The sequence below is a fragment of the Alligator mississippiensis genome, unplaced genomic scaffold (assembly GCF_030867095.1).
Source record: "Alligator mississippiensis isolate rAllMis1 unplaced genomic scaffold, rAllMis1 scaffold_107, whole genome shotgun sequence".
In the NCBI taxonomy this organism is placed as follows: domain Eukaryota; kingdom Metazoa; phylum Chordata; order Crocodylia; family Alligatoridae; genus Alligator; species Alligator mississippiensis.
In genome coordinates, this window is record NW_026775361.1 from 36706 (window position 1) to 52711 (window position 16006).

At 42.0% G+C, this 16006-nt stretch overlaps 1 protein-coding gene across 1 annotated transcript in view; it reads left to right on the plus strand.

Moving 5' to 3' along the window:
- The window catches only part of LOC132243336 (oxysterol-binding protein-related protein 6-like), a 60671-nt gene that overhangs the window by 32325 nt on the left and 12340 nt on the right, over positions 1 to 16006 (plus strand). Inside the window, exons 10-13 of the mRNA XM_059720155.1 lie at positions 2274 to 2404; positions 8228 to 8335; positions 13284 to 13421; positions 15787 to 15874. Coding sequence (XP_059576138.1) covers positions 2274 to 2404; positions 8228 to 8335; positions 13284 to 13421; positions 15787 to 15874 — 465 coding nt within the window. The remainder of the gene's footprint in view (positions 1 to 2273; positions 2405 to 8227; positions 8336 to 13283; positions 13422 to 15786; positions 15875 to 16006) is intronic.

The following is a 16006-nucleotide window of genomic DNA, read 5'->3' on the forward strand; positions in this document are numbered from 1 at the left end:
AGCTCATGGGGCAGATTAAACCCCTTCTGCCAGCTCCTTATCATGTCCTCAACATGTTTTCTTGGCTTCTCTGTCCTTCTCCTTTTTGTGCCTCAGGAATGCCCAAATTCCTAAGAAGCTCTTGGTGCTTTGTGGAGGCATTCATAAAGCTCCACAAATATCTCCTCCTTTTCTTTAGAAACAGAATTTGGGCAGTCCAGCCCCTTGGGACTCTGGATGTTGTAGGTGCTGACCTTATAAACAGAGAGCGGTAACAAGCAGTTAATGTTCAAAGAGAGGGTTTTGTTTTTGTTTTTTAAATTAAACCTGTGGCATAAGGTGCAGATACTGTTTGCTTTCCTGTTAAATTTTTTGTTGGAATTCCCAAATGAATTTTCATTGAGAACTTTTCTGTGCATTACCATAGTATTTCTAAGTACATGGGCAGAATGACAGTGCATATTGCTTGAGCATGTGGACTGATTACTCCAAGTATTGCAAATACTTAACAAAACAAAAACATTCGTTTTTATTTTAAAGGTTATGGGAAAAACTTATAGGTTTATGATTGCAAGAAAACAAATTCATGCTCAAATTATATATAGAGATGGCCAGGGGTTATTTTCTCCAGTGATAAGAGTTCTACTTGAAGAAAGGCTTGTTTTATATAGTTGGATTGGAAATTATCAAACTGTAACCATTAGGGCTGTGCGAAGATTCAGGTGGTAATTCAATTTGGAGGAGATTCGGCCCAATTCAGTGGCCAAAATCTCTGAATCCAAATCAAATCAGGGGACCAATTTAAATGTCCAAATCATTCAAACCTCTCCGAATCTTCAGAAAAGATTCGGAGAGCTTTGATTTGGACAGTCCCCGGTGGCTGCGGCAGGGAGCTGCAGCCGACTCCGAGCTGGTAAGTAGTAGGGGCTGGGGGAAGGGGGAGGGGACCATATGGGGACCCCTGCCAGCCCCCCCGAGACCCCCTAATGCCCCCCACTCCCCCAGCCCCCCCATGACTGCCCCCGCCCACCCCAGCTCCCAGTACTTTAAAAAAAAAGAAAAAAGCCCACGGGCTCACCGAGTGCTTCTGGGTGTGTGTGGGGGGGGGTGGGGGAGCGATCCCTGCTGCCCCCACTGCCCCATGCTGCACTGGGGGCTCTGCACAAGCCCCCCAACCCTCCCTCATTTCCCTCAGCCCCCCCATGGGTGCCCCACCTGGGCCAGCTCTAGCCCTTTAAGAAAAAAAAAAAAGCTAAGAAAAGCCCCGGGACTCACTGCTCCTGCAGTGTCCTGAGGGCTTCTGGGGCTCGTGCAGAGCCCTCCATGGGACAGTGAGGGGCAGCAGGGATTGCCCCTGTGGCGGGGCTGAGGGAGTGTGGGGGTGGTCGGGGGCCTTATACAGAGCCCCCCATGCAGCATGGGGCAGTGGGGGGCAGCTAGGATCGCCCCCTGCCCAGCAGCACCCTCTGAGTTGGGCCTTTTTTTTTTTTTAACACGAGCTGGGGCGGGAGTGGCAGCCATTGCCAGCTGAGAGAGCAGGCAGGGGATGGGCCTGGCCTGGCTGATTCAGAGTTTTGGCAGCAGCCGAATCTCCAAATCAGATTCAGCCAAAATGAATTGGGACAGTGATTCGAATCACCAAATCAAATCACTGTACCCCGAATAGGCCAAATCCGAAGCGAATACTAGCTGCTTCACACAGGCCTAGTAACCATGCTGCCAGTAGTTTTACACAACTTCAGTCACGTGTGTTCTGTACTGCAGTGTTCTGTACTGCATACAAGAGGAGCAAGCATACCACCCATGCCCTCCCTTCCAAATGTCAGATCATCAAAGGTTCTATTTCAAGATCAAAGTAATACTCCTTTTTTAATACAGTATTAAATAATTATGGTACTGGGATACTTATTGCTCTGTTTCAGTAGGAGAATTAAGAAACAAACTAATTCATTTACAAAGAAAACATTTCCAAAATGTACATTTTTGCATGCACCCAACATGCATACATACTAGCCACAATAGTGTGTTTATGCACGTTATATGCATGCCAACCACAACCAGTTTACATTCATTTTGGCAGACTTTGGGAAGTTTGGGCCTTAGTTTCTTTTTTATATAATCATGGGATGAAAGGTTCTACTAAGTAATTGGGGGGCTCTTTTCTCCCAGCTTCTCGGTAAGGTTGACCCCTTTCTCTGCCAGCTCCTTAGTACCGCCTCATAATTTCCATTACTGAAATATTGCATGTAATGTGCAACACTATCTCAGTAAATATCTTTTTTTCTTTTCCCCAGTGCATTCTCTTTTGAAGTCTGCCTTTAACAGCATAGCTATAGAGAAGGAGAAGCTTAAGCAGATTGTTTCAGAACAGGATGTTACCGGCCACAATGCACAAATAGCACATCTCCGACAGTCGCTTTCTCAGGTATGCTCTTGCTTTTATTTCAAATGTATGTTGTGTTCTGTGACCTGCCAAATGCCTTTATTTTTGTTAAGCTTTTGCCACTTCCAGAGATGGTAGGAAAAATTCCAAATGTTGCAGCCAATTATTTTTTTCATTATACTTATCCAGTAAAATATAGTGGATGCCGTTCTGAATTTAGCCATACGGCTAAAGGCTTAACCTGCTTCCCTGTTTTGAAACGCCTTCTGTTGACAATACGTTAGCGTGCAGAAATAACCTGAATGTGTGCAAAGAAAAATTTAGATGCAAAAGCTGAAGTTTACTTCCCTCTGTACTTTCATTGCATTTGTCTATATAAAGCTAAAGTATGAGGTTTTATATAAGAACAAGATAAATATTAGAAACAATTAAAGACATGTTCAGCCTATTCAAAGAGATTTTTCAGTTTTCCTAAATTAATTTAAAACTGATGAGAATACCATTAACTTGTTACTCTGTTACTCATGATTTGAACTGCAAAAATTATCATTGACAACATATTTTAAAATGCAGAGATTAGACTTTCTGCAGTTCAAGCCCTTCCATAAACATATATTAAAAAGTGTAATTGTTTGAGTTTTACCACCTATTGCATGTATAACTTAAAGGTAGTATTCTTGAAAAAACACTCTATGTTGGCCAACTTCTATTCCTATTAAAGGGAACTTTACATTGGCTTCAGTAGAAGACAACAGTTTGGCCAATACTGATTACAAACCTTACCTTGAATTCTTCTCAGGTTATTAGGCATTACACTTGAACAAAGATACCATTCTAAAAGCAGGTTAAGTTTTGTAATGCAGGGATAGGAAAGCAAGTTCCTTCTGACATAGTTTCTCAGGTTGCAAAATAATCCCACACTTTGAATTCATGGTCAGAGAGCCCTAATGATAGTTTGGATAGTCCTTGAAGGACTTTTCTGGCTGTTTCCACTGGTCTGAAGGAAAATGGACTGTCAGGGAGCATTAGATCTGTTCATTTTTTGTTTGTTTGTTTTTTAAGTATGTGTAAACTTAAAAACAAATAATCTACCTAAATTTACACATGATTTCCTAACTATAACCAAGTAATTGTTCTAAATAAAGATAAGAAGACAAGAGAAGGTAGAGAAAGTGCTGCTTATCTTGATCACTGATCTATGTCTAACTCAAACCAATTGCAACTTTTAAAAGGTTTTTTTAAAATGTGAAATGGATTGATGGCCTGTAACTTTAGTTTAAAGAATATAGACATCTATCTAAAAGTCATAGTTATAAAGGAGTAAACTTGTGGCTGGTGGAGAGAACATGGAAATGAAATTAGATTCCAAGTCCTAGTGGTGATCTCTTACATATATATACAGGTCATCTCTCAAGTAACTGGCAATTCATGTTGTGGGAAAAGAGGCAGCAGTGCACAACATACTGTAACCCTGAGTTCAACCCTTTTGTGTATATCTCTTTTTATAGAACATGCTATATATATATATATATATATATATGTATGCACAGATATAAACTAGGTTTGGTTAATTCTTAAAAAACGATAACAAATATTAGCTGTCAATTGAATTCCATTGGCATTAGTGTATTCTTTGAATAAGAGTGAACACACTCCAAATGTATCAGTTTGGTCTGAATAGGGTATATGGATGCACTTGGAGAATATACCCCCTTGCATCCTGAGTGTGTGTATATTTGTCTTGTGTTTCCCCTTAATGTAACAGTGTCAGTGATTTTCTGTTTATAGCTCCATTTCAGGTATTGTTTGTACTTCCATTTTTGTCATGCAGGAGGTCAGGGCAGTTGTTCTTACTATTGGTAGAGTGAAAGCCCACCGTCGTTTTTTCACTATGACCAGAATTCAGAACAAACCTTGTTCCCTTTCCTTTTCTGGTTCTGCTGTCCCCCACTTCCCTGCTCCTTTCTCCAGAAAACCCATACGTAAACCCCCCCCCCACTTACATTGAAAAAGTCAAAGTAAAGTTTTTCTGGCCCCTGAAAAGAAAGAAGAGACAAAGACACCTTGAAATCTACTAGAGACTTGTCTGTTGGCAATGTAATTAACATGCAGAGTTCTCTGATACTATCATGGAGGGCAACAAAACACATTTCTAAAACAGACAGACACAGCATGCCCAAAAATTCTTCATTGCTTTGAAACCTGGACAATGAATATTTTTTAAAGTGCTGTTATATGCCAAATTGCAAGCCACAGGGAATTTATATAGCTTTTTCAAATGATAATTTCCAGGTATTAAACAACAATCTGTTCTATAAAAGGATTCCTTCATATTGGGTGCATCTACATGTGCATTTTACCTTGGAGCTGACAAATTAGCTCAACAGTAAAGTGTCACTATTTACACATGTGCCCATATAAGGACACAGTAAATGAATGAACTCTTCTGTAGGATTGTACTGTCTGTGATAAGTACTGTCCTATAGCGGAGTAGTTACGAGCCCTGAAATACACATGTAGAGGAGAAGAAGGCTGGGTTCTTAGCCTGGGAGTCATAGCAGCTCTGATCTTATATTGCTAAATATGAAGGAGGGTTCTGGCTAGATCAGTGAAAAGAAACTTAGGTACTGGTGGAGGGGAGCTGTCCCATAAGATTTTTAGAATCTCTGGTCTAGTGTGAAAGTAAAAACCAAAAGAGTGAGGGTAAAAGGCTAGTGATCAGAGAAGTGCATTTTCTTTGGAAAGTGGACATAATTTATCTTAATTGAAAGTCTTGAAAGCTGGCTGGTGATTTTAAAGGAGCTGCAAATTAAGTTAAAATACACTGTTTTGTTTTGTTTTGTTTTTTTTAATGAGAATTGTTCTTAACATTGCTAACTCCAGTGCTATTCCTATTGACTTCAGTGCAGAAAGAGATTCTTGTTGTCTGTTGACTGTTAGGAAGAAAATAGCAGTCATCATCGAATAGTGTCAGAGACGGACGTGGCCACAGTCAAGTTGAAAGTTTATCTTTCTTGTTGGCCACAGTGGTGTTTCAGAAGAATGATTGTAACTTGTTTTGATGCATATCTGAGTTGTCAATTTTGAGAAGTGTGGGGAGACAAAACTGGAATAAAAAGGTGTAGCCTGCTTGGAAAGAAATCAAAGAAGTACATGTAGTAGAGGAAATATATATTTTATCTGATATTTGAAATGAGAAACAGTAATTGAGACATGGATACAAGTAGACCATGCTGTACTGTAGAAACTGAGATGAAGCCAGTTCTAGACAAGGAAATAGAATGGGAGAGTAGCAACGTGAGAAGGTATTTGAGGAAAGCTGGAATAGGGCTATTTGTAATAAGGTGAGTAATTTTAAAATAATTATTGAAATAAATGAGCTGGTAGAGATGTCTAAATGTGGGGTTTTGTGGTTGTTTTTTGCTGAATGTGCAATAAGACGGGCACAAATGGAGATCGTTTACTAGAGTTTTAAGAGTTAGGGAATTGGAAAGGCCATAAACAAGGGACATTGTAAGAGACAAAAATGTGCAAAGAGGTGTAATATTATAGAACGGCTGCTGTTGTACAAAGTCCAGGACAAGGAGTATGTTTTGGTAAATCTGCATTCATTGCAAAATGTGAGATAAATGGATCCCCATGTTAAAATATCAAATATTGTTCAGTGGAACACTGTTAAAATTAAAAGCATATATCACAGTTCACAAGAGACTTGACGCGCGCTAATTATCAGGAGCTAATATGATTTAGTTAAGAGATCCTGGGAATTCTCATCATAAGGAAAACACAGTTGTAGGAACTTGTAGAAAATACAGTCCATCATTCATTTGATCCTTTAAAATATACATATCTGTATTCCTTTTGTTTTGTTTAGTTACAGCATAACAAAATGTTGGAAATAGAAAACAACAATGGCAACAAATCATATACAACTAGTACTAATGTTGCATCACTCAAATTCCATTGAACCTTTTTTGAAAAAATTGTGCTTACTGAAAAAATCGACCTCTGTTTGGGACACTAGAGAGCAGCTCAGATTCATATACCAGGAACATGTCTATGCAGTTAAATTATTGAATCAGACAGTGCGGTGCTAACACATCTGTACTGTTCTGGACATAGGGAGCGGCACACAGGCAGCTGGAGGCAAGTGGGAGGGGGAGTGCAGGGTGGTGGGTTTGGGGAGGGGTACAGTCATATCTGGGCAGGGGTGCCCAATCAGAGGGGAAAATAGTCTGGTCAGGGTCCTTGGGGGAGATGGGGAGTAGTGAAATAAGTGTGGCCCCAAGGCTGTGGAGAGTGGCTGCTCTTTCCCAGCCCCTGGGTTTTGCTGGGGATGTGTGCACACATTCATTATGTCAGGTTAACCCATTTTAGTTCAGGGTAACCCACACTGATCCAAAGTTAGCTCTAATCTGACAGGAATCAACTTTAAATATGGCACTTCATTTTTTGGGTGACCTAAGCCCCATGAATGCTTGCATACTGAGGCATTTAGGATCACCCTAAGCTTGGTTAGGGCAATCTAAATGTAATGCTTGTATGCACTCTTTGGATGCGTCCAGACATGCATGGACGCTTAGTTCCCCGGGGACAAGTAGCGGCAGTGCATGTTGCACTGACGCTACTTGTCCCTGGGGAATGCCCGTGCCATGTGCGCAAGTTCCCCTGGGAGCAGTAGGGGAGGCTGAGACCAGCACTGTGCTAGCCCCAGGAGCCTTACCTGGGGTCCTGGGGGCCTCCCGGGGCTGCAGCTCCAGCAGTCCTGCTGGATGGAGCCTGGCTGGCAGCCATCGCACAGCTCTGGGCAGCTCGGCTCTGCTTTTCAGCAGCGCATGCTGCCCAAGCATGTGCTGCTCTGGTCTTTTTTTCCACAGGAAAAAAAACAGGAGCAGCCTATGCTTGAACAGTGCGCCCTTGCAGAACACCATACTGTGCGGTATGTGGCACTGCAGACATGTTTGCAGCACCACATACTGCACAACTGCGCTCATCTGGACGCACCCTTTGTCTACTTACTGGGCACATCTATATGTGCCTCTGACTGCACATTTGATACTGCACAGTCATTTACTACTTGATGTAGTACCCACCGGTACTGTGCAGTCCTGACAGCACATGGTTATTTTTAGATGCTGTGTCATGATTTGTGCCCACTACCTCTATGTCACCATAGTAACAAGCTATATCGCCATAGCTCATCACTATGGCTACATATCATCTTGTGTAGACATGCTCACTGTCTATTTAGATTGTATTCCCCGTGGATTAAGAATCTGTCTAAAGTAAAGGACTTTGCTCACCTTGTGTTCTTCTGTGTGTGTTTTGCAACTGTGACTTGCTGTGCACAAATTAAAAATGTTATCACAACACTTCTGTCTTTTTGCTTGAGAGTTAGCTGTTCCCTTTGGCTGACTCTTCAGAGTGGTAGTTCAGTATGTACCTCAGCTGCAATATAAGCATTACCTCTTTTGGCATTTGGAGATTTCGTTGTAGTAGTATGATTTAGTTTCATTCTTCCATACTGCATTTACTTCCTTTTTCCAAAATGTGCATAGTCTACTGACATTTCTGTCAAATGCTTTGAGCTAGGCAAATGTTAGAAAGGGCAGAATATTACTGTTTTATTATGAAAAAAGAATCATGGTTCAAAGAAAGAAAGAAAAACAAAGTAAAAACTTGGATACCTGATGGTTTGAATGGTTTGAAAGATCTACAAATGGATCGTTTTATAAAAATACAGCTAAGGAGATACTGTAATTCATTAGGCAACCTCTGGAAAATATATAGCTCAGACGCTTTGTGCTTGCTTTGTTTTATGCTTGCTTTTTAATTTGAAATTAAATGTCCAATTTTTATTTTAAGGCTCTCAACCAGAATGCTGAACTAAGGAGTCGCTTGAACAGAATACATTCAGAGTCTGTTATTTGTGATCAGGTTGTCAGTGTAAATATTATCCCTAGTCCTGATGAGGTAAGATTTTGGCCTTTAATGGATTTAGAGTACAATCAAACCTTGCTAATTCTCACTAATAACTGAGAGACCCTTTGCAAATTATTAAATCTTGAAAACAGACAAGTAAGTGAAAAGCACATGACTACATGAAAAGTATGGAGTATAGATTCTATAGTATCACTAGTGAGGTCAGTGAAGTTTTACCAATGTTAGATCTCACTGGAGAGCTCTGTTCTTGAATCTCTGCAGAGAAGCAGGAAAAGACCACAGATTTTAAATATGAATTATTGGGTGAGTGGATTATTGAAGTGGGAATTAGTGAGGTTCTATTGTATTCGTATATAACCAGACAAGTAGCTGAAAACTACTGTATCTTGGTTTCTTGCAGAAGCGGTAGAAACAGTTTAGTGTATGAGAGCTTATAGGGCCTGTTGCTTACTACTGAGTGGTCACATTGAAGTCAGGAGGATCATTTTATGAAGGCTAGGGACAGACATTACACATAAACCGATTTAAGTGATCAGATACTGGCTTAAACCTGTAACAGAAAATAATTTCAGTGCACATAAATGAGTTTCAGAATGGCTGAAACTGGTTTGAGATAAACCTGCTTGAATGTAGTATCAGACTTAACTGATTAAGCTCAAACCGGTTTATGCAGCTTCTGTCCCAGACCCCTTCCTGGTTTAAGTTAAACCAGAGCCCCCAGCATGCTCTCTGGACTCTGCTCTCTGCTCCAGTGGAGCAGGGCTGGTCCCACCCCTCTGCTCCCCAGTCATAGCAGGGACAGGCAGGGGTGGGGGCCTGGCCAGACCATGGCTCTGGAAGGGAGCAGGGAAGAGGTTCATTTCCCCCCTCTCTCCCCTGTCTCACCAGCACAGACCTGCATTTCTCCGCTGGCTGCTCCAGCAGTGGGGGTGTGGCCAGCCCTGACAGTAGTCTGGAGTGAACTGGCCAGGGTAGGGGTTTAATTCCCCCATCCCTGTCCCATGGACCCAAACTGAGGTCCATCTGGCACTCCCCATTCACTGCTGCAGCCGCAGGGCCATGGCCAGATGCCGGCCAGCGTGGACCCCAGGGGGTGGGGGAGGTAGGGAGGAGGGTTATTCTTCCTTATGCCCCTAGGAGACCGCAGCGGGGCCTGTCTGCCCCAACTGCCACCGCTGCTCGCTCCCTGCCTGGGGCAAGCGGTGGGATGAGCCCACTCCTGCTGCCTCCACCAGACGCTGAAGGGAGAAATAACCCCTCTCCCTCCCCCTCGCCTAAGGGGCCGTGCTGACCAGGTTCTGGTCGCACCCCTGCCCTACCACTGCAGTGGCGAGGGGGCAGGGCCCTGACAGGGGAGCAGCCCCTTCCATGGTGTCTGGGGGAGCATGAGCCTCTTCCTGGTGGGGGGCACCACAAGTGGGGGTCTGAGCTGCCACGGACTGTGAGGGGTGAGTGGTGGCAACAGGGCTTGGAGGGGGCCATAGCACCCCAAATTCCCCTAGCACTGCTGCCCTGCCACTCCCCCCACATAGTCCACAGCAGCTTTCCCCACATCACAGTGTGGCCCCCCCCCCTACTGGGAAGAGGCTTTCATGCAGGACAACATGACAGGGGCTAATGCCCCCATCATGGTTGCTCCCCCCTCACCACTCCAATGGCAGGGCAGGGGCAGGGCACTCCAATGGCTGGTTGGAATGGCCCCATAGGCAGGGGGAGAGGGCAGGGAGCTGGGTTTTTCCCCCCTCTGCTCCTGGGAAACCACATTGAGGCCTGCCTGCCCTGACTCCTGCTACTTGCTCCATGCATCGGGCAAATAGCAGGATAAGCCCTCTCTTGCCCCCTCTGCCAGATGCAGGAGGGAACCCCACTCCCTGCCTGCTCTCCCCGCCCAAGGGTTTGTGCCGGCCAGGCTCTGCCCCTGCCCTGTTCTGCCCTGCCAGTGGAGCAGTGACAGGGGGAGCAGTCCCTGTCATGGAGTCCCAGAGCGCAAGTCTCTTCTCAGCAGGGGGCCGTAACTTCAAGGCGACAAAAGCTGCTGCAGACTATGCGGAGGGGAGTAGCAGTGCTGGTGGGTTTTGGGGGGCTATGGTCCCCTCCGAGCACAGTCTGTAGCAGCTCTGACCCCAGCTTGTGGCCCTCCCACCAAGAAGAGGCTCGTGCTCCTCAGACACCATGGCAGGGGCCATGGTCACTCCTCACTTGCAGCTTCAGTGGCAGGGTACGGGTGCGATCAGAGTCCAGCTGGCATGGCCCCTTAGGCAGTGGGGCAGGGAGAGGAGTTATTCCTCCCTCCCTCTGGCATCTGGCAGAGTGGGCAGGAGGGGGCTTATCTTGCCACTTGCCCCATGCAGGGAGTGAGTGGCCATCAGATTGGGCAGAACCCACTGCAGTCCACCGGGGGCAGAGGGGGAATTACCCACCTCCCTGCCCCCTCTGCCTCAGCATGCCATGCCGGCCAGCATCTGGCTGTGCCCCTGCCACTGCAGCAGTGAGGGTGGGGAGTGCCTGGTGGACCCTGGCTCCAGTCCATGGGACATGTATTAATTCAACCCCCTCCCTGACCTGTTCACTTCAGGCTACCGCCGGGCCTGGCCATGCCCCCCCATCGCAGCTTCTCTGCAGCTGAGGGCTGCTCTAGTGCCCCCCCCTCCCCCCCCGGCTCCTGGCCTGAGTGGCTGCAGGCATGTGCTTGCATTTCCTCGGTCCAGAGGGAATGTCTCTACGGTTGCAACCTGGTTCAGTCTAGGTGGGTTAGCGTAATCTTCAAAGACTGAATCAATTCAGGCTCCGGCTTCTTGAATGTCAGTCCCTAGCCAAAGTAAGCATCATAGTGGTATTAAGCCTTTGCAAGATTTGATCCTTCCTGGTTCCCTGTCCTCAGTCAACAAAGAGCATTTATATCAATGACAATTCACCTTGGCTTACAAGAAGAGAAGATTTGAATGTAGGTAGACATATGTTATAAATTTACGTTGTCACTCTCCATCACTGCTACTGGTGTGTGTATTTCACCATGTTTTGTATTGGTCATTTCCATTCAGAAACGTGTTTTTTTTTTTTTTTTTATGCATCAGCTATTTCAATTAACATGCAATTTGCCTCCTAATTTTTTCCCAAGAATTAAAAAGGGAGGAAATGTTCTTAATTTTTCTTGTTTATTTTTGGAAAAATGGAATTTTACAGGAGCTCAGCATGGTGGAAATCTGGAGATGCCATATGCAGCAGTTTCAAAGCATAATAGTCTGGAGTGAAAATTTAACAGAGACTTTTTCTCCGATTATTTTATTTTGTTGGTTATCATTGACATTATTTAGTTATTTCTGCAGGCTTTGGTATAAAAGCATCTGATCATCTGATTCTACGGAGTTTGTAAGCTGGGGCCTGCTTACATTGAATTGTAAAAGTTTAAGGCTCCGAATATGAATCCTCCTGATCATGCTATAATACAATCCATACTCTGTGTACACTCAATTGTTTCTGCAAAAAAAGCCCCCTAAAACAGCAACCATAACAATATACAGAAATGTTAGCGGCTTTACTCCCAACTATTCAGACTTGTTTCAGCAATTCATTGAGCAGGTGACATTTGTGTCCACAGAAGGTAGGCTACTCATCTGGAAATACACTCTAGAGTATTTTTTTAATCAAGTTGACTCAGGAACAGAAATAAATATTTAATGTTTCATTTATTTTGATATTTTTAGTACCTGTCTTAGGCTCTGTTATCTTGTACTAATTAGAACCAAAAAATTCTAGCTTATTAAGAAACTTAAAACTTTAATGGCTTGCTAATAAAACAGCACTAAAAAACTAGCTTTTTCTGTGGTGATAAGCCATCAAATGCTGTAAGTCATGAATTTTAATTTGGAGTCAGCTTGTAGGCCCAAATCTGCAAGCTTTTGTCCTGGACACCATATATGCACTTCTGTAGTTTGTGCATGGGAGAATCTGTAGTCTTTCCAGCCTGGGAAAAGCTCCTTTAAGAGGAAGTTTGATGGCAACTGGTTGTAAAGGAAGCCTTGGCAGCATGACTTCAAAGGACTCCTAGTGCCAGAGGGTTGCGGAGTAGGGGTTGGGTAGTTACACAGCATGGGGAATCTTCTTCAGAGACCATGTTGGCCACATGTATCTTAATAGGTCTCCAAAGAGTCTGGGACAGGACTTCTTATTCATGCCATAGTGAAGCAACACCTTACACTCTCCTTGCCCAGTATGAAGTGATTTAAGGCATACATCTTGAATAGTTTTTACATCTATCATGGGTTTTCTGATGATGGATAATAGTCTGTCCCTTATTATACAATTGTTTTGATTGAAGTCATAACTAACTCCTTCCCTTTAGCTCTGCTGGCTCCAGTTTTGGCATCAATTATGAATAAGATTTGAAGCATACCCAGGGAATAAGCACATGGAATAAGAAACTTCCGTACTCACTCTTCTGATCATAATTGCACATCAAGTGATTATCACTACAGAAATGAGGCCTTGCGTTGAGAATAATAATTAAAAATAACTACCCAATTTTATAAGGGTTTTTTGTTTTGGTATGTGTATCAAAGCTAGTTTCAGTACTGAGAAAAATTATATATTGTAAAAGATTTCTCCTTCCCAGGAATCTCTTTATCTAGAGTTCATGGTTGAGATTGGTTTGGAACTGCATAACAGAGGGTACAAAGGGTGTCTCTTTGGATGCAGTATCCAGATTCATGAGTATTTACATTGCTGAAGCTTGCATATAACTACTGTTGAATATGGTTCAAATGAAGGAACATATTTTTACAGCTGTGTAATTATTCAGATTGTATTTAATTGTGTAATAGTCCCAGTCTCTTTTGTTAACTGTACTCGAGTATCTAGGGAAATGTTGGCCCAAGTAAAAGGTCTTTGTGTTATTTTTTTCTAAACTGTCTCTTTCTGATTTATAGTTCTGCTCAACTAGAAATAACATCTTATATCCTGGTGTTTATTTTGTTTACAGACTGGTGAACAAATCCATGTTAGTCTCCCATTGAACCAACAAGTTTCTAATGAGAGCAGGCTCTCTATGTCTGAATCTGTCTCTGAATTCTTTGATGCACAGGAAGTACTTATATCAGCAAGCTCTTCAGAAAATGAGGTAGGTCATTGTACTGGGTCATGTCCTTCTAGTTGGCAATCTTCTGAGACCAAGTAGCAGAAAACTACAACTGCCAAATGACATTTTCAACCTAATTAGGAAATGTTTCTATCTGTGGAAGAGAAATTCATGGAGAGCACCGTGGAAAGTTTGAATCATTGTGTAGTAGTACAGTACATTTTGTTGTATGTCCTTATTAGAAAATTGAATCTTAAGGAAAAGATCCATTGATTTAAGATGATAAGTCATTTGGGGGAAATATCTGACCTGGGCACTCATTCGAGCTGATCCAAATTTAAGCAGTTAAGTACAGTTAAGAATAAAGCTACAATCTCCAACTCCAGTTTTTTCATTTGCCTGAACAGGGCTTTGACATTGAATTATGTGGGTTTGCACTGCAGAATTCACTACCTCTTGTGTAAGTGACATGTGGAACGTATTTTGTGTTTCTATTATTTGTGCTATCCAGTTTCCCTAATCTTTCTGCTGTCTTCTTGAATAATCATGTGTTGCTAATTACACCCTTCTATAAATGCTCTTGCAGAACTTGTAATTGAAACACTTAACTTTCTAAATAACATGTTAGTGACCTCCTCAACACTTACGACTACAGTTTGTATTCACATTGATGAAGAGCATCAATATCCTTTTCTATCAAGTCCTTTTTTCAGGCAAATTCCTTGAGGTGGATTCTTCCATAGCTGCTACCTTAAACCCAAAATTAATAATTTGAATCAATTTAAAACAGATTTAAACACCTTCCTTGCAGTAGGTACAGCTCTTGCTCTTGCAGGTCTTCTTACAGAGCAACCCTGCAGAATTGAGTCTTACATCTCCTTTTTCAAAACATTAACATTCTCCTGTTGTGTTTGCAGTGCAAACTGCATGGTATTGTGCATTTTCATGAGAGTCGGAAAGTAAAACTCACTAGAATAAAATCAGGCGAGTTCTGTTCCGGTGTTAAAACAGAAGACATTACATATATATTAATCTAACATCACCTCTTTGCACCTCTTTCCTGCTAAAAGGACTAGTGTTTCCTTATCGATTCAGTGAAGATATAAAAGTTTCTAATTGCACAAGTGTATGAAGGAAGCACGGTAGCCCTGAAACAGCGACAGTGGTAACTTAAAATGAAAGAAAAAAAATCTTGGATCAAATAATTTACGAATTGGATTAAAGTATTGATTTTAAAGTTCCTGTGATCATCCACATGTTGTTAACAATAGGTATTTAAAAAGACAGAAGTAATTCTTTTGTATTCATTTTTTTCAGTGCACAGAATCTACCAGGGTACAAAACTCTTAATAACTGCATGCTACATTTGAAAAAAATACACTTTGTTCTAATGTCAAATTAAATGAAAACAAAGCTCCCAAAACACATTTCATTCCATAAGATTGATCATTTTGGGTAAATAAAAAATGGAGTGAATAAGTTGTTCTCTGCTCTTAAAGTCAACACATTTGGGCTGTGATGGTTTAACAGGGAAAGCAAATTCCAGACCTTTTAGCTGTGTATCAATAGTTCTATCTCTAATCAGAGATTCAGATAAGGGTATAAACAGACATGAAAAATGGCAGGGATGTAAGCTGTTATGATGTAACTGTTACATCTTCATGATTCTATAGAGTTACAAATGTAACAAAATTGTTACAGCTTTAACTTGGTTTGGTTCAGGTTTAAAGTTACAGTGATTTACCCAGCTTGTATCATGCACCTCGGAGTTTCTTGCATGCTCCTGAGTGTCTCCTTTCCATTTTCAAAGTGATTAAAGGGTATGGTTGTCCATACCATAAGAGAAAGTTGTAGAAGTCTGAGAGAGAGGCACATACACAAGTGTAAATGAAGTGTATTGGTGTTTTCTCTCTCTTCGCCTGGTTGGCTTGAACTGAATCCCACTGAAGTTAATGAGCTTTTATTCTCTTATCTTTTATACATTCTTAAATTACTCATCACTTCAGCATTTTTTGCTCCGTTAGTAATTCATTAAGTAACATGGCTAACATCTGCCATGGATTTCTTCTCTCCATCTGCTCTCTGGGAGAAACTTTGATGGGATTTGACTCAGACCAACTGAGGGTAAAGAGGGAATCTAATTTGGAGTATTAGGTAAAATGAGGTTGAATGGTTTTTGTCTATGTTATTTGGAATTTAGGACAATAAAGTGAATATAACACTTCTTTTTATGCTATTAGAGCTTGTTTCTTTGTATGTGCAAACTGAAATACAGGTGGTAGATCTAGTTTAAAATCTGCCAAGCTGGAGATACTTTCTTTGAACGTTTGTTTTTCTAATTATATTCTTGCCTAACTTACATGTGTTTACTATACACTTGATATTTTTTATTTATTTTCTTCCTTAGGCTTCTGATGATGAATCTTACATCAGTGATGTGAGTGATAACATATCTGAGGACAATACCAGTGTCACTGACAACATATCCCGACAAAGTAAACACCATATTTTTAAAAGACTAATAATTGATGTTGTTTCATATCATGAACCAAATTTACCGAAGGTGTAAGCAAACACAGCTCAGCTGATAATAGTAAGATTGCATCTGCTTACATCAGTGGTGACTT